At 41.1% G+C, this 20200-nt stretch overlaps 1 protein-coding gene across 3 annotated transcripts in view; it reads right to left on the bottom strand.

Annotated features, from left to right (window-relative positions):
* LOC132405022 (methyl-CpG-binding domain protein 3-like) overlaps positions 1–20200 on the bottom strand; it is a 127966-nt gene that overhangs the window by 31535 nt on the left and 76231 nt on the right. For all 3 annotated transcript variants that reach the window (XM_059989720.1, XM_059989719.1, XM_059989718.1), the window contains 2 exons: positions 17144–17234; positions 11242–11419 (listed from right to left, as the gene is read on the bottom strand). In XM_059989720.1, the coding sequence (XP_059845703.1) occupies positions 11242–11419; positions 17144–17234 (269 nt within the window). The remainder of the gene's footprint in view (positions 1–11241; positions 11420–17143; positions 17235–20200) is intronic.

Raw genomic sequence — 20200 nt, 5'->3', positions numbered from 1 at the left:
CAGACTGGCTATTTTCCTCTGACCTCTCTCATCAATTATCATTTTTCACCCGCAGAACTGCCACTCACTGGATGTTTTTTGCTTTTTGCACCATTTTTTGTAAACTAGATACTGTTGTGCGTGAAAATACCAGGAGATCAGCAGTTTCTCAAAACACCCTGTCTGGCACCAATAATCACTCCATGGTCAAAGTCACTTAGATCACATTTCTTCCCCATTCTAATGTTTAGTCTGAACAACAGCTGAACCTCTTGACCATGTCTGCATGCTTTTATACATCGAGTTGCTGCCATGTGATTGGCTGATTAGATTGTTGCATTAATGAGGTGTAATGGGGTACCTAATAAAGTGCCCACTGTATATACTCTACTGTTTGCATATTGGTTGCCAGTCTATATGTATAATTTTTCACAAATTCTATTGCAGTTCTTTATTTTTCTGTAAATGCCTTCAAGAAAATGAATCTCAAAGTTGCATATGGTGACAGGTATGTACTTCGATAAGATAGTAATTTAACTTTAACAATTTTAAAAGCAGTACAGGAATTCAGGAACTTGCAAAACCCACCCAATTACCCACCACTTAGCTGGTCTCAGCTATCACCACCAGCACTTAATTTAATCTTCACTCACCCACCAACCCACTTTCCCCCTCATCTGCTTTCCCCCATCACTCCCAACTTCACACTTCACCCCTCCCAACCTACATTCTCCTTCAGCTAGCAAGAGAAAATCTGCAGGAGCTGGAACTCCACGTAACACACGTAAAATGCCAGAAGAACTCAGCAGATCAGGCACCATCTATGGAAAAGAGTAAACAGTTGGCATTTGGGGCTGAGACCCTTTATCAGGACTGCAATGAAGGGTCTCGGCCCAAAACGTCACCAGTTTACTCTTTGCCATAGATGCTGCCGGACCTGCTGAGTTCCTCCAGCAATTTGTGTGTGTTGCTTCTCCCTGACTTGTCATCTGCAGGCTTGTACTCAACCCCCTCCCTCAACCTTCTTGGTCTGGCTTCTGCTCCTTCCATTCCAGCCCTGATGAAGGGCTTTGGCCTGAAACATTGACTGCTTATTCCTCTACTGACGTTGCCTGACCTGCAGAGTTCCTCCAACATGTTACTCTGAAATCCCAGCATCTGCAAAAACTCTAATGCTTAACAGACAAATTTAAGTCCCTCACATTGTAAACTGTCTAAAGCTGAACTAGACTTCATAACCATGGCTGTATAATTGACCCAGAAATAAACTTCTGAACACAGATCCTGTACTCAGATCACCGATTTTCCACCTCTATAACATTCATTCATGCCTGCAACAGTTCATTCGCTGCTGAAACATTCTATCTACCATTCTATTGTTCATTAAGTTTACAACACAGGTCTTCATTTAATTATTTAACAGTTATTACCCCTCAATCATCAGGCTCCTGAACCAGAGTAGGTAACTTTATTCACCTCAACACTGAACTCATTCCTCAACCAATGGATTACCTTCAGGGACTCTCTAACTCATGTTCTCAATATTATTTATTACTTATTTACCTACTATGACTTTGTTTCTATTTCAGTATTTGCACATTGGTTGTCTGTTTTTGTGTTTTTTTAAATTGATTCAATTATCTTTCATTTTATTTACAGTAAATTAAATTGGTGACATACAGTATAAAAGTCTCAGGCACATTATACAGCTAAGGTGCCTCAGACTTTTGCACAGTACAGTAGGCCCTCCTTACCCACGAGTTCTGCATGTGCGAATTCAGCCAACCGCGAATCGGGACAACCTGTACAGACTTTTTTTTTCGTTATTATTCCCTAAACAATGCAGTATAACAACTACTTACATAGCATTTACATTGTATTAGGTATTATAAGTAATGTAGAGATGACTTAAAGTATACAGGAGGATGTGCATAGGTTATCGTGGATTGGGATCGAAAAAAATCAGAAGTTCTCTTACTAAGTAAGTCGGAACAGCTACATCCAGTATTATTTAGCATCAATTAGTCAAACGTTTGTCTTAGAAAATAGTATATATTTCACCTTTCTGTGCATATAAAACACTTAAGAAATGTTATGTAATTCAGTAATTAAACCACTGCGTTGCTTAGCAATAATTGTAGCTTTCATCGGGGCAGGGCCTTTCTCACTTTATCCTTTAAAATTGTTCCGATCATTGACCGACTGAAGCCTAACGCTTTTCCAATGTCTGATTATGTTTCACCTCTTCCCAATTGCGTTATTATTTCCACTTTATTTTCAATTATGATTATTTTCGTGAACAGAAACACTGCAGATTCAGAGCTCCACCAGGTCCTAAAGTCCACCACACTGACTGGTTAAATAAGGGACTTGAGCATCCACGTTTCTTGGTATCCGCGAGGGGTCCCAGAACCAGTCCCTCACGGATAAGGAGGGCCGACTGTACTGTACTTGTCAATGTAGATCAGAAAGAAAGTTTGTAAATCTGACAGGAGCAAAGGACATTGGCAATGGGAAGGATGGAGCTCCGCTGAAGGGCTGTGGGATAGATGGCAGAGAAGGGGTGCCAGAAGTGGGGGTGGGGGGGGGATTGTATGGGTGCAGACACACCCAGCCTGGAGGTACCAGGCAATGTCATTTGATTCCAAACAATTGGTTTATTGATCATTACAAAATGCCTTTCTGGGGTTTATCCCTCTCTCCCCTCTCCCATACTCTTTTCCCAACCATCATTCCCCTCTCCCTGTCCCCTTCCCACTCTCAGCTCACTATTGAGATGCATTTCAGATTCAGGTTTATCATCACTCACATATGTCATGAAATTTGTTTTTTTTTTAAAAATGGCAGCAGTACAGTGCAATACATAAAGTTACTACAGAACTTGCAAAAGTCTTAGGCATCCCAGCTAAGCCTGTGCCCAAGGCTTTTGCACAGTACTGTATGTACTTGTATAATAAATTTACTTTGAATGATCTATTCATAGTATATGAATAGTATAACATAGTATCAACTACTTCAGTGAGACATTCCGCTCATCCTTCAGAACTCCAGTGCTGACATAAAACCACATTTACACAACCATGTCTGGTGACCTGTGATTTAAGCAATGCCTAGTTTTAAAATTTTGAAATTGCACTTTCCAGGTGGTCAAGTTTATGTGGGGTAGAGATAGGATAAATGCAAGCAGGCTTTTTTCCATTGAGGTTGAATGAGACTAGAACTAGAGGTCATGAGTTCAGAATGTAATGTGAAAAGTTTAAGAGGGACATGAGGAGGAATTTCTTCACTCAGAAGGTGGTGAGAGTGTGAAACCAGCTGTCAGCAGAAATGGTGGCGGCGGGTTCAATTCCAACACTTAATAGAAGTTTGGAGAGGCACATGGATGGGAGACCATAAGACCCCAAGTCATATGAACAGAATTAGGCCATTCGGCCTATCAATTCTGCACCACCATTCCATCACAGATGATTTATTAATCCCTCTCAACCCCATTCTCTTGCCTTCCCTCCATAACCTTGACACCTTTACTAATCAAGAACCTATCAACCTCCACTTTAAAGACACCCAACAAATTGGTCTACATTGCCAATTGTAGCGACTAATTCACCATACTTTGATTAAAGAAATTACTACTCATCTCTGTTAAAAATGGACAGGTTTCAAAGAGGTCCCCTTCCCCTCATTCTTCTAAACCCCAGTGAGTACAGACCCAGAGCCATCAAACATTTCTCATATATTAAGCCTTTCATTCCTTGGATTATTCTTGTGAACCTCCTCTAGACCCTCTCCAACGCCAGCACATCTTTTCTTGGAGAAAGAGCACAAATGATAGGTTCTTGACAAAGGATCGGCACAACATTGTGGGCCGAAGGGCCTGTACTGTGCTGCACTGTTCTATGTCTATGTTCTAAAACCGTTCACAATACTCTGTGTGGTCTGACCAGTGCCTTATAAAGCTTCAGCATTACATCCTTGCTCTTATATTCTAATCCTCTGAAAATGAATGCTAACATTGTATTTGCCTTCCTTACCACTGATTTAACCTGCAAGTTAACCTTTAGGGAATCCTGCACAAGGACTCCCAAGTCCCTTTGCCCCTCTGATTTTTGAATTTTCTACCTATTTATAAAAGTCTACACCTTTATTCTTTTTACCAAAGTGCATTACCATGCATGTCCCAACACTATATTCCTTCTGCAACTTAGCTGCCCATTCTCCCAATCTAAGTCCTTCTGCAAACTACCTGCTTCCTTAGCACTACCTGCCCCTCCAATATCTTCATATCATCTGCAAACTTGGCAATGAAACTATCAATTGTGTCATCTGAATTATTTACAATCTTTTCAGCTAATGAAACTCTTTCAGAACCCTGGGGTTTGGCCCATCTGGTAAAGGTGACCCATCTATCTTCCAACATTTTAGGTTCCCAAGCACCTTCTCCTTAATAATATGAACAATACTCATTTCTACCCTTTGACACTCTCAAATTTCTGACATACTTCTCGTGTCTTCCATAGTGAATATTAATGCAAAATACTTAAGTTCATCCACCATTTCTTTGTCCCCATTACTACCTCTCCAGTGTAATCTTCCAGCAGTCAGATATCCACTCTTCTCTTTTACTCATTACATATCTGAAAAAAACTTTTTGTATCCTCTTTTATATTATTGGCTAGCTCACCTTTATATTTCATCTTTTCTCTCTTTAAGACTTTTTTAGTTGCCTTCTGTTAGTTTTTAAAAGTTTCCCAATTCTCTTAACTCCTCACTAATTTTTATATTATATGTCATCTCTTTTGCTTATATGCTATCTTCGACTTCACTTGTCGGCCTCATTCTCCTTTTAGAATACTTCTTCATTTCTTCGGAACTGCTTCCAAAAACTCAGCCATTGCTGTTTGCCATCACCCCTGCTAGTGATCCTTTCCAATTAACTATGGCCATCAACTCTCTCGAACCTCTGTAATTCCCTTTACACCACTGTCATACTAATACATCCGATTTTAGCATCTCATCCTCTAACTGCAGGATGAATTTTACATTATGATCACTGCCTCCCAAGCTTTCACTTTCCATTAAAGCTCATTAATCAAATCTGGTTCATTACACCACACCCAATCCAGAACTGTTTTTCCCCTAGTGGGCTTGACCACAAGCTACTCTAAAAAGCCATCTTGGAAGCATTTTACAAATTCATTCTCTTGGGATCCAGCACCAACCTAATTTTCCAATATATCTGCATATTGAAATCCCCCATGACTATCATAACACTGCTCTTTCGACATGTACTATTTGGAGGTAAGAATGTAACTTCTTACTCTTACAGTTTCTTAGCTCTACCCACAAGGATATTATACCTTCCAATCCTATGTCATGCTTTCTGAGGATTTCATTTTATTTTTTCCCAGCTGAGCCACCTCACCTCCTCTGCTTTCTTACCTGTCCATTCAATACAAGGTGTATCCCTGGATGTTAAGCTCCCAACTATGATCTTCTTCAAAGTTGAAAGTTCAAAGAAAATTCATTATCAACATACATATACGTTACTGTATACAACCCTGAGTTTTGTTTCCTTGTGGGCATTCACAGTGATGTTCACAACGTTTTACCTGACAATCTCTAACAGCACTACGAGATCATCTACTTCATTCCTCATACTGCATGCATTTAAATATAACACCTCCAGTTCTGCATTGATTATCCTTTTCGATTTTGGCCTTCAGTTACAGTTTAACTCATCCCACTAGCTGCAATTTTGTCCTATCATCTGCCTGTCTTTCTTCAGTCTCAGTACACACTGCATCTTCCTGAATATCCTCATCTTCAGCTCTCTCACTTCAGGTCCCATCTCCCCAAAAGCTCAAGCAAACCCGCCAATAAATACACTGGTTCCTCTCAAGGCCAGATGCATCCCATCAGTTTGCACAGATCATACCTCCCACCATTGATTCAGAAATATGAAAACCTGCCCCCTGTATCACTGTATGGAAAGCCACGGTCCAGCTTCAGATTGATTGGATTAGGTACAATGCAATATTATGTAAATATCTTTGGAACATATATATAACTCGAGTGCTTAAGGGTTTTGCACAGTACTGTATCTGTTAACGTGGGCGAAGAGGAAGTTTGTAAATCTGGTGGGAACAAAGGATGTAAGCAATGGTGAGGGTGGAGTGCCTCAGGAGGTGGCAGAGGAGTGCCAGAGGCAAGGGTGATGCAGGTGCAGACAGACCCTGCCTTGAGACACCAGGGAAGGTCATCTAATTCCAAACAATTGGTTTATTTATCATTATAAAATGTCTCTCTGGTGCTTCCCCCTCCCTTCCAGTTTTCCCAAACATGTTTTCTCTCAACCTGTTGCCTTCCTACGCTCAGTCCACAATAGAGACCCATATCAGCAATAAGTTTATCATCCCTCACGCAAGTCATTAATTTTCTCTTGCAGCAGCAGTACAGTGCAATACATAAAATTACTACAGAACTGCAAAAGTGTTAGGCACTCTAGCTACATATATGCATGGTACTATAGTTTAGCACAGACTAGATGGGCTGAAGGATCTGCTTTTGTGCTGCAGTGGTCTATGACACCTTGGTCATCTTCTTCCCCGTTTAATTTCCTCCAGTCCTACAACTTAGATGACTGGTTCAGTTTACTATTTATCTCTTGATTTCAATTCCTCCACCACGGGTAGGATAGACTCCGTCAACAGCTATTGGTTGACTGTATGCTACTTTCTTTGCAGTTTAACAATTAATTGCATATAAGCAACACACACACAGTGCTGGAGGAACTCAGCAGGCCAGGCAGCGTCTAGGAAAAGAGTACAGTCGACATTCCAGGCTGAAGCCCTTCAGCAGGACTCTTGTTTGTAATTATATACAAGAACTATTTAAAGTACAAGCAGACACATGACTGTTTAGTATGCTTCCTAGTGGTCACAGTGCGTATATGCAGCTGTTTAGTATGTCCCCTAGTGGTCACAGTATGTATATGCAGCGGTTCAATGTGTCCCCTAATGGTCACAGTGTGTATATGCAGCTGTTCAATGTGTCCCCTAGTGGTTGCAGTGTATTTATGAGATCCTGGGAAACTCTGGGAACCTCTGGTGCTGCATTATTTGAATAAGGGCGTTCTGACTGGCTGACTCTTATGCAAGTACAAATTTGAATGGAATTTTTCTTTTCTATGGATATGTAAAGAGCTGCCCTACATTCAGCACCATTTTTTTTCTTTGCCTCTCCTTTCACTCACTAGTCTCTGCTCCTGTTACTATCCATTTTAGATTTTCTTTGTAATATTTACACTTAATAAAATTATCATGAAGCAAAATATTTTATGCCTCTTTCCTGACTTCTGAAAGAACCATAAATTAAATGCTTGGAAATTCCTTCCTAGATTTCCCTTGAATTGCCTTAATTACCAATTCTTTAGACAGGCTTTTGGCAGCACACTTAATACATCCCTATACAGGACTGTAGGTTTAAGACAGAGAACATGAGAAACTGCTTTTCCCAGACAGTCTTAATGTGGCACCGTAGTGTCTTTACCTTTTCCATAAGATCTTAAGACATAGGAGCAGAGTTAAGCCACTTGACCCATTGAGTCTGCGCCATCATTCCATTATGGCTGATTTATTTTTCCTCGTAAACCCATTCACCTGCCTTTTCCCCATAACCTTTGACACCCTTATTAATCAAGAAACTATCAATCTCCACATTAAGTATACCTGGTGATTCAGCCTCCACAGCCATGTCTGGCAATCAGTTCCACAGATTCTCAACACTCTGGGGCTAAAAACATTCTCTTTTCTAAAGGGATGTCCCTCCATTCTGACACTGTGCCCTCTGGTCCTAGACTCCCACACGATAGAAAACATCTCCATGTCCATTCTATCTAGACCTCTCAATACTTGGTACATTTCAATGAGATCCCCCCTCTCACTCTTCTAAACTCCAGCAAGTACAGACCTAGAGCCGTCAATCACTCCTCTTACATTAACCCTTCCACTCCCAGGATCATTCTCATGACTGTCTCAGGTTATAGTCAATGTCTCAGAAGCCTACAGAACTCAGTGCTCGGGACTGCTCAATACAAGTGGACGTGCCTTTAAGGTAAGGGGTGGGAAGTTCAAGGGGGATATTAGAGGAAGGTTTTTTACTCAGAGAGTGGTTGGTGCGTGGAATGCACTGCCTGTGTTGGAGGCAGATGTATTAGTAAAATTTAAGAGACTACTAGACAGGTATAAGCAGGAATTTAAGGTGGGGGGGATATATGGGAGGCAGGGTTTAAGGATCAGCATGACATTGTGGGCCGAAGGGCCTGTACTGCGTTGTACTATTCTATGTTCCATGTAGAACTAACAGATCATGATAACTAATTGAATAACAAGTAGATATGTCATTATTCTTATCCAGGGACTGTACTCAACAATTCAGTAACTTCACCCATCATGGTGTGATTCTCTTACTTGGCATATTTGTACTCCCTCACTTTGCTCTGTTTTAACGTCAGTAAGACATGGGCATATTTTTCATCTGTGGAAATAATCTGACATACTCAGTGAAACATGCAACATTTTGCACGCTCAGCAAGGGATTTCAGGGCAGAATCTTCCAAACATAACATGAATTAAAATAAATGGTTGTTGATATATCTATGACTGATTACCCAATGTAAACTTCAGCAAGTTAGTAAATTTAGGTCATACAGCACTATAGCACAGAAACGGGCCCTTCAGCCCATCTCGTCCATCCTGAACTATTTTCCCATAGTCATATGGAGCTACAGTACAGAAACAGGCCTTTTGGCCCAGCATAGGCCACAACAGCAAGGTACAGCCAGAGGGAACAGTCCCTTTAGAACAGAAATGAGGATGAATTTCTTTAGTCAGAGGGTGGTGAATCTGTGGAATTTGTTGTCACAGGTAGCTGTGGATGCTAAGTCATTGGGTATATTTAAAGCAGAGGTTCTTGATAAGTAGGGGGTGTCAGTGCTTACAAGGAGAATATGGTTGAGAGTGATAATAAATCAGCCATGCAAAAATGGCGGAGCAGACACGATGAGCAAAATAGCCCAGTTCTGCTCCTATACCTTACGATCTTGTGGTCTAACATGTGACTTGCCTGAATGTGAAACCCAGAACAAAGTAACAGTTACTACATGATTACTATTCCCTCTAAAGTGCGCGAGTGTGCAGCCACGCAGTAACTGAAATGCCCCTGCACACATAGGCTTTGTTGCCAAGAAGATGGAATTTTCTTTTATAACGAAGTGCCGTGCAGTCTTCAGGCCTGCTCAAAGCAATGGGTGGTCCATGCAACTGTGTAAAAAAAATGAGGGGGAACTTTGTACATGATCTTCACATTGTGCTGACAGGAACAGGCTGAAGTGAATTCAGCATCAAGAATTCCCCAAAGTTCACAACAGTGCACAGTGGAGGGGTCAGTGACTTGTTGAGAAAGGTCGATGGTGGAAGGAAGTTTGTGGAGAGAGACAAGGATGTGATCCAAATGGAAATGTACAGAAGTCATACCAAATTACTAAAATAATATCAAACTTCTTCAGGTAATCAAAGCAAGGGCAGGAAACCATAAATACACAAAGAATAAGGTATTAAAAACTGAAAAGATAGTAGCAAAGTGGCATAACTTTTATTATTAGTCCCCCTTGGGCAACTTGATATTTTACTGGCAAATTAATGTTTAAGTTCTTATTATTATGTTCTAACATTGGAAAATAAAAGTCCAAGAAAATGACAGATTCAACATTAGTACTGTTTCTATCGAAGTTTGTGTCTCTCCTGGCTTACCAGGAGATATTTACCACATTAACTGACTCCCCTGAAGCATCCATAATATTAAAACTAATAGAAAGGTCACCTTGTATTAATCAAGATAATACAGTCAAAAGAGTAAGAGTTGAAAGCGCTGAAATTTTACTTTATCATCTGGAATTCAAAACCAGAAAATCTAAATATTACCTGCAAGATACAAAACAATCAGAAGAATACAGATTACTGTGTGATATCCTTCTCTCACAAACTATTACATTCATCCACCTGATAGTGTTAATATTTATGAAATTTAAAGTTCAAGATAAATTTATTGTCAATATAGCTATATGTCACCATGTACTAGCTTCAGATTCATTTTCCCCTTGCAGGGTTTTAGAGGAAAATAAAGAAATACAACAGAATCAATGGAAAATTACACACAAAGACTGACAAACAACCAATGTGAAATGAAGACAAACTGTGAAAGTAAAAAATGAAAGAAAGAAACCAGTAAACAAATAATACTGAGGACTTAAGTTGTAAGGTCCTTGAAAGTTAGTCTGTATATCCTGGAATCAGTTCAGAGTTGTGTTGAGTGAAGTTATCTACACTGGTTCAGGAGCCTGATGGTTGTAAGATAATAACTTCGTGAAACTGGTGGTGTGGGACCTCAGGCTCCTGTAACTCCTTCCCAATGGCAGCAGCAAATAGGAGGCATAGCCAGGATGATGGAGTTCCTTGATGATGGATGCTTCTTTCTTGTAGCAGAGGTCCTTGCATATGTGACCAAATATTACATGGCCAATGGTGCTATGATAAACTATAATCCCATAATCCCTGTTTCACACCAAGAGAAATGACAAAAAATAACAATTTCAAGTAAACGGCATAAGTAACTATTCAGTTTAAGCCTAAAAAGCTTGAATTTTACTCAGTGGCCACTTAGCCACCGAGTGCATTTCTGTACGGTCATGGTCTTGTTCTGCTGTGGCCCATCAACTTCAACATTTGATGTGTTGTACATTCAGAGATGCTCTTCTGCACACCACTGTTGCCTTCCTGTCAGTTTGAACCAGTCTGGCCATTCTCCTCTGACCTCTCTCATAAACAGGGTGTTCTCACTCACAGAACTGCCCCTTTTTGCACCTTTCTCTGTGAACACTAGAGACTGTTGTGTATGAAAATCCCAAAAGGTCAGCAGTTTCTGAGATATTCAAACCACTCAGTCGGGCACCAATAATCACTCCAAAGTGAAAGTCACTTAGATCGCACTTCTTTCCAATTCTGATGTTTGATCTGAATGACAAAAGTACCTCCTGACCATGCCTGCCTGTTTTTATGCATTGAGTTGCTGCTGCATTAGTAATGTACATTAATGAGCAGGTATAGAGATGCATCTAAGAAAGTGACCTCTGTATACTTACAGCCTGATCTGGTAGAAATATCAGTCTGAAGTGGCCATTCTTTAAGTTTTTTTTTGTATCCTCACCTGATATCCTTATCAGTGACGACAAATGCTCGACACATTGGCTGGTAAACATTGAGCCAGACCGCTGGGTTCTTCTCTACTGCTGTTGATGGTTGTCCTGTAATGGGTCCGGAACTGGTGTGTAAGGCACTTGCTATTGCAGATAATAATGCTTCATTTGTGTTGCCAGGACCAATACCTGGGAAATAAAAAACATGATAGAAATTATTGTTCTTATTTAATACAAAAGTCATTTTCTTCCAGTAACTTAGATAGGCGACTACTAAAATGACTGAACGTACAGCATCGCTTGGAATTAATGTTGGTCCATGATCTCCTCTATTGCCACGATGAGGCCACTCTCATGTTGGAGGAGCAATGCCACACATTTCTTCTGGTTAGCCTCCAACATGACAGTATGAACATCAATTTCTCTATATACCAGTAATTTTTCACCCATCCCTCTTATCTCTTTTTCCATTGCCTATTCTGGTTCCCCTCTTACCCCTTCTCCTCACCTGCCCATCACTTCCTTTGGTGCCCCTACTCCTTCCTTTTCTCCCATGGTCCACTCTCCTCTCCAATCAGATTCCTTCTTCTCCAGACCTTTACTTTTCCCATCTATTGCATCCTAGCTCCTTACTTCACTACATTCCCTCTCTACCCCTCCCACACACCTGGTCTTCCCTGTCACCCAACAGATTGTATTCCTTCCTCTCCCCCCACCTTATTTTGGCTTCTCCCTTCCTTTCCAGTCCTGATGAAGGGTCTCGGCCCAAAATGTCCACTGTTTATTCCTCCTCCTGTTAATGCTGCCTGACCTGCTGAGTTCTCCAGCATTTTGAATGTGTGGCTCTGGATTTACAGCATTTGCAGAATCTCTTGAATATATTAATGAACTTTATCTTTTTCTTCTTCTTCTTCATGTAAGGTAATGCAGTAGCAATACATCAATGCAATCCTTTTGATGAATTTGACAAATATAAAGTTCAACGATGCAATAAGGTAAAAGGGAGAGTGAAAAATCTGGTGAAAGGTATTCACAGTTCAATGTATCCGTGTTGCTCAGGATTTCCAAGATCTGCAGAATCTCCTGTTTATTTCGAGATACAGTGTGGAATAGACTAGACCCTTCCAGACCTATAGGCCACATTGCCAGCAACACCCGATTTACCTTATTATAATCAGTGAATTTACAATGACCAATTAACCTCCTAACTGATACATCTTTGGAATGTAGGAGGAACTGGAGCACGCGGTGGAAACCCACATATTCCACTGGGAGAAAATACAATGCCTGACAGAAGACACCAGGATTGAACTTTGAGCTGTACTAGCATTATATTACCAGCTATGCCACCAATACTTATGAATACACGATGTATTCATTTTGTTCATGGAAGTAACATCATTCTATTTGCCATTTTATTTTAAAATTATATAATTTAATCAAAGTGAAAATCCTTATAATGAAATCCAAAATCCATCTTCCTGATTTTCTCCTGAACCAGTTTTATCTGGGAAGCAAGCTCATGCTGCCCCCTGCAGATGCAATGGCCACACTGCAAGTAGTGAACTATTTTGCTTTTCCAAATAGACAACCTGTGACCAGCAGTGAGCTGCAGAGCTCTGAGTTGGGTCCTTTCCTGTTTGTCATATGCACACAGTGGCCTCTTTATTAGATACAGGACTGCAACTCAGTGTGGTCTTCTGCTGCTGTAGCCCATACACTTCAAAGTTTGACATGTTGTGCTTTCAGAGATGCTCTTCTGCACACCACAGTTGAAATGCATGGTTATTAGAGTTACTGTCACCTTCTTGTAGCTTGAACCAGTGTGGCCATTCTCCTCTGACCTCTCTCATTAAAGTATTTTCACCCACAGAACCGATATATTTTTCTTTTTACGCCATTCTCTGTAAACTCTAGAGATTGTTGTGTGTGAAAATCTCAGGAGATCAGCAGTTTGTGCTCAAACCACCCCATCTGGTATCAACAATCATTCCACAGTTAAAATCACTTAGATCCCTTTTCGTCCCCTTTCTGATGTTTGCTCTGAACAACTGAACTTCTTGACCACGTCTGCATGTTTTTAAACATTGAGTTGCTCCAACATGATTGGCTGATTAGATATTTACATTAACGAGTATATGCACCTAATAAAGTGGCCACCGAGTGTACATTAACAGTTTGGATGAGTATGTAGATGACCTACACACACAAAATGCTATAAGAACTGAGCAGATCAGCTGTGGAGAGGAATAAACTCTTCATCAGGATTGGAAAGGAAGGGGACAGAAGCCAGAGTAAGAAGCTCCGGGAAGGTGGATGAGTAGAAGCTGGCAGGTGATAGATAGAAGCTTAAACTTCTGATCATTCAACTGTACACAGCTAAATAAAACAGCTTTCCTCTGAAACCAAGGTGCAAAACACAGAACATATATCACGTACAGAACATTGAATAATATTATCACAATAATATTAATAGGTAAAGTAGTATTCTGTAGATGTACAAGTTGACATAAAGTGCATATATGACAGTTAAATAATTGTCATTCAACTGTACATATTGTATATAGAACCAAACGAAAGTGTTTCTCCAGAGCACGGTGCACCCACAATACATCTATCACCCACAGTACATAAAACAAAATATTATCACAAATAAGTTAATAGAATATAATTCAAAGTGCATGAAGTGTAAACAGTAAACAGCTTGCTGTCCCGGTTATAAGACCTCAGTGGTGGCAGAGTAGTCGTTAGTCTCACAGCCTGAGGAAGTGGGGGTGGTACAGTAGCATGGTGGTTAGCAGAATGCTTTACAGTACGAGCAGCTCGGGTTCAATTCCTGCTGCTGTCTGTAAGAAGTTTGTATGTTCTCACCATGACTGTGTGGGCTTCCTCTGGGTGCACTCATTTCCTCCCACAGTCCAAAGATATACAGGAAAGTAGGTTCATTGGTAAGTTACCCTGTGATGAGGCGAGGATTATAGTCAGGGGTTTCTGGTTGACTAGAAAGGCCTATACCACGCTGTATGTCAACAAAAAATATATAAAAGCTGTTATCCAGTCCGGTAGTTCTAGTCCTGACTCCTGAACCTCCTTCCTGGGTGAGTCAAAGAGATTGTGGGATGGGTGGTAAGGATCCTCAACAATGCTTCAGGCCCTTTGTCTACAGTGCTCCCAGTAAATGTCACAAACAGGGGTGAAAAAGACCCCAAATGATCCTCTCGGCAGTTTTGACTCTCCTCTGAGAGGTCCTGTGGTCGGATGCCTTGCAGCTTCCCTACCACACAATGATGCAGCCAGCCAGGACACTCTCGATGGCACTCCTGTAGAAAGTTGTTAGAATGGGGGTAGGGAGCTTTGCTGTGCTACATGACATTAACAATCCTGATCTGAACCATCATTGTTCTGGGCAAAAGAAGAGGTTTGCCATTGCTTTTTTCTGGGCAGTGTTCTTACAAGATGGGTGACCCCAGCCTTTATCAACACTCTTCAGAGATTGCCTGCCTGGCATCAGTAGTCACATAACCTGGACTTGTGATCTGCACCAGCTGTTCCTACGACCATCCACCACCTGCTCCAATGGCTTCACGTGACCCTGATCGGGAGCTAAGCAGGTGCAACACCTTGCCCAAGGGTGACCTGCAGGCTAGTGGAGGGAAGGAGTGCCTTACATTTGCTTTGTTAGATACGTATCTCCACCCCATCATCCAATCTCCTCAGAAAGTGTAGACGCTGCGGTGTCTTCTTGGCTAGTGTGGAGATGTTGTGGGTCCATGTTAGATCATCTGTTATGTGCACACCAAGAAACAACAGTATCCTTCTGTTTGCTCTATCATAGATAATGTGCACTGGGTGACACCAGGAGAGGGAGTAGATGGATGGGTGGGGGAGCTGGGAGGCAATAGGTGGAAGAACTACAGGGCTGAAGAAGAAAGAATCTGATATGAGAGGACAATGGACCATGGAAGGAAGTGTATGGAAAACAAAAACTATTTGGCACAGGGGCTGGCACAGTAGCATAACAGGGCAACACTATGGAGTTTGTACATTCTAACCCTGGCTGTTTATGTATCCTCTGGGTGCTCTGTGTGTATATCCCCGAGAGGAAAATATACCTTGAAGTTGGAAAAATCGATGTTCATGCCATCAAGTCGAGTAAGTTGGGCCAAAAGGCCTGCTTCCATGCTGTACACCTTAATGACTCCAAGGGTGATCAAGGTCTTCTGAATGGACAGGACTCTATGGTCTGATGTAAACACCTTATGAACTAATTAGATTATCAATGCCAACGGCTCTAACATTGCCAAGTTGTCTTACCTATAGCAAAATCATCCAACCTTCCCTCATCAATAAAAAATGTCCAAGTTAACTACAGTCAGAGAAAGCAGGGACAAAAATGACATAAAAGTAATTTCATGACCAACTGAGCAGAAAATAGAAAACTTCAACCACAGTTCAATTTTACAAATCCAGTACTGAAGAATTCTCTTTGAAGTGTTTATAGGATTTTTTTTTAAACTCAACTTATGTCTAAAATCAAGATTCATCAGCACTTGCAGGCATTTTGACAAATCACAGCTTGAAGAACAGACTTATCTGGAATACATCCAGGATGCATAATAATGAGTAGGTATGATTTTGTGAAAGAAGCATTAAAAACTCTGTGTTACCAGTCAGAAGCCGCAAAAATTAGCAAATTTGGGGCAAAATGCTTTTATCACATCATCCTGTTAATTATTATAAGACCATAAGACACAGGAGAAGAATTAGGCCATTTGGCCTATAGAGTCTGCTCAGCCATTTTATCATGGCTGATCCATATATGTGACCATGTAACAATTACAGCACGGAAACAGGTCATCTCGGCCCTTCTAGTCTGTGCCGACTCTTGCACTCACCTAGTCCCACTGGCCTGCACTCAGCCCATAACCCTCCAGTCCTTTCCTGTCCATATACCTATCCGATTTTACTTTAAATGACAATACCGAACCTGCCTCTACCACTTCTACTGGAAGCTCATTCCACACAGCTACCACTCTCTGAGTAAAGAAATTCCCCCTCATGTTGCCCTAAAATTTTGCCCCCTAACTCTCAAATCATGCCCTCTTGTTTGAATTTCCCCTACTCTCAATGGAAAAAGCCTAGCCACATCAACTTGATCTATCCCTCTCATTATTTTAATTACCTCTATCAAGTCCCCCTTCAACCTTCTACGCTCCAAAGAATAAAGACCTAGCTTGTTGAGCCTTTCCCTGTAACTTAGGTGCTGAAACCCAGGTAACATCCTGGTAAATCTTCTCTGTACTCTCTCTATTTTGTTGATATCTTTCCTATAGTTCAGTGACCAGAACTGTACACAATACTCCAAATTTCCTTGTCCATTTCCTTGTCAGTCCTAATCTCCTGCCTTCACCCTGTATCCCTTCATGTCCTGACCAATCAAGAACCTTACAACCTCTGCCTTAAATATACCCAATGACTTGGTCTCCACAGCTGCCTATGGCAGTGAATTCCACAGATTCACCACTCTCTGGCTCAAGAAATTCCTCATCTCCATTCTAAAAGGAGGCCTCTCTATTCTGAGGCTGGTCCTAGACTCTTCCACTAAAGGAAACACCCTCTCCACATTCACTCTATCAAGGCCTTTAAACATTCATTAAGCTCCCTCCTCATTCTTTTGAATTCCAGTGAGTATAGGCCCAGAGCCATAAAACACTCTTCATGTGACAAGCCTTTCAATCCTGGAATCATTTTCGTGAACCTCCTTTAAACCTTCTCTAATGCCAGCACATCCTTTCTTAGATAAAGGGCCCAGAACTGCCCATACTAGGCCTCATCAGTGCTCACTTTCATATACATAAAATTTTAAACACATGAAATCTTAATAGATAAAATCACATCAGAAGTGGATCTTACCTTGCAACCCTTTGGGAAGTTCTACCGACTTAATAATTTGTTCAGCAATGTCACATGCACTCAACCCTTGGAGTCTTTTCTCCCAGAAAAGCTGTTAAGAAAAGGCAAAATTAAAATGCTTCAAAACCTTTCTGTGAGGCAACCAAGAGGGAAACATGAAGCAGTAAATGGACAACGTGACAACCATGATTTTTAAAAAATATTCTTTAAAAGACAGACATTAAAATTGGAAAGATGATAATTCAACTGATCTAGAAAATTCTTCCTTTATAAATCTGAAATCAGTATCAGGTTTATTATCAATGACATCATTCATTCATTCGATATGTGCCATGCCGTAAGAAGTGGGCGATCATGGTCTTTCTATGACCATGACTGTTCTCGACAAATTTTTCTGCTGGGCAGTGTCTTTACAAGCCATTATCAACACTCTTCAGAGACTGTCTGCCTAGCATCAGTGGTCACATAACCAGGATTTGTGATATGCACAAGCTGCTCATACGACCACCTACTCCTACAGCTTCATGTGACCCTGATTAGAGTCGGGGGGGGGGGGGGGGGGTCCTATCACTGACATAGGTCATGAAATTTGTTGTTTTGCAGCAGCAGTACGGTGAAATACATAAAAATTACCAAGTTACTATAACAAATAGTATTCAACAACGAAGTGCAAAAAGAGAGCAAAACAGTGAAGTAGTTCATTGTCAATTCAGAAATCTGACAGCAGCAGGGAAGAATCTGTTCCTTAATCTGTGAGTGTGTGTCTTCAGCATCCTGTGCCTCCTTGATTCTTCATGACACTTTTCCCCATAAAGGTTCAAAGTTTAAAGTACATTTATTAGCAACATATGTATAGACTATACAACTTTGAGATTAGTCTCCTTACAGGCAGCCACAAAACAAAGAAATGCAAAAGATATTAAAAAAAAAGACCACCTTCAAACACCCACAGTGCAGAGAGTAAAAAAAACAAATCATGCAAACAATAAGAGTAGCAAATAGCATTCAGAACAGAATTTTATGAAAGAGAGTCTGTCCACAGTCACAAAGTCACACCGTCAGTTCAATGCAGAGCTGAGTAAACGTTGCATAACAGTGAGCTGAACCAATTCATCCCTCACCTCCGGCCGAACTCCCTAACTTTTAGAATAAGGTTAAGTTATGTTTGGAATGTATTTCAAAGGGTTAATATTTTCTTCCATTATGAAAGTGGTTCCTGTTAATGTAGCCATGCTGACGAGAAGACAGGCGTGGCAGTAGCTACAGTTATTTGTCTACTAAGTGATAGTGTAAATACACCCAGTAATAAATGAAGACAGCTTTTCATCCCATCAGCTGAAAACATGTGAAAGAAGGTAATGGAGAAAGAATCCTGGGGGAGTGAAGTAAAGACAAACAAGAGCAGGCAGTGAGTAAGGCAAAATGAGGACAAGTCATCAAAAGCTTTGGTGGTAGGTTTGCAAGGTCAGGTGGGCATGGGGCATGGAACAGAGACCTTTGGCGGGGGGAGTGAGGTCAGTACAGAGGATAATTTTGAGAAATTGCAGAAGAACATTAATGAATGTACAGAATGTACAAATACTCAACATCGATGACAGCAAGGTGTGGTTTTATTCCAAAGATCAGAAAGGCTGTTTGTTACTTGGAAGATGTGAGTCATAGTGCATTACAGCACAGCACAGCACCAGCTCTTCAGTGCACAAGGTTGTGCTGACCTCTTAACTTTCTCCAAGATCAATTTAATCCTTCCCTCCCACATAGCTCTCCATTTTCCTTTCATCCACGTGTCTATCTTAGAGTCCCTTAAATGCCACTAATATCTTTAGCAACAACTGCAAAGGCATTCTACGCACCGACCACTCACTGTAAAAAAACTTACCTCTGACTACCCCTCAATAATTTCTTCCAGTCAACATAAAATTATACCCTCTTGTGTCGCCCAAAGTGTACACCTTTGGAATGTGGAGGAAACCAGAGCACCCAAGGGAAATCCACATAGGCATGGGGAGAACGTACAAACTCCTTACAGACCACGGCGGGAATTGAACCCCAACCTTTCAGCTGGCTGCTCTAAAGTGTCACAGAGCGCTTGATGGTTCTGGGATTGTACTTGCTGGAATTTAGAAGAATGAGAGGGGAATCTCATTGAAATCTATCTAATATTTAAATGCCTAGTCAGAGAGGATGTGGACGGGATATTTCCAATAACGGGGGAGTCTGGGAGAAGAGGGAAGTCTATTTAGACGGAGATGAAAAGGAATGTCTTTAGCCAGAGCAGGTGAATCTGTGCAATTCGTTGTCACAGTCGGCCGAGGTGGCCGAGTCACTGGGTATATTTAAAGTGGTGGTTGATGGGTTCATGAATATTAAGGTCGTGAAAGTTTATGGGAAGGAGGCAGGAGAATGGGATTACTCTTCTCAACCATGAACCATGAACTAAACGGCTAATTCTGTGCCTATGGCTTACAATGGTGCTCACGGCTATGATGGCTTACAGTGCCGCTAATGTTACGGAGACACTAACGGCCCTGATACCTTACAGTCACGCTGACAACTATGCTAATTTACTGTGGTGCTCATAGCTGCGATATCTTATGGTTGTGCTAACGGCTTAGATACATTACGGTGGTGATCATGGCTATAATACCTTACAGTGGCCCTCACGACCACGACACCCCACAGTGACCCTCGCGGCCCTGATGCCCCATGGTGACCCTTGCGGTCCTGATGCCCGACTGTAGTGCTCACTAGCTGTTCACAAAGGTAGATCAGTTAAGCAATACTTCTCTTCATTAAACGGGGAACAGAATATAGGAGCAATGAGTTTAAGGTGCAACTACACTCAGTGGCCACTTTATTAGGCTCGTCTCTATACAGTGGCATGAAAAAGTTTGGGTACCCCTGGTCAAAATTTCTGTTACTGTGAATAGCTAAGCGAGTAAAAGATGACCCAATTCCCAAAAGGCATAAAGTTAAAAATGATACATTTCTTTAATATTTTAAGCAAGATTACTTTTTTTATTTCCATCTTTTACAGTTTCAAAATAACAAAAAAGG

This window comes from Hypanus sabinus, chromosome 14, assembly GCF_030144855.1.
Source record: "Hypanus sabinus isolate sHypSab1 chromosome 14, sHypSab1.hap1, whole genome shotgun sequence".
NCBI lineage: Eukaryota > Metazoa > Chordata > Chondrichthyes > Myliobatiformes > Dasyatidae > Hypanus > Hypanus sabinus.
This window is presented reverse-complemented; position numbering and strand designations above follow the sequence as displayed.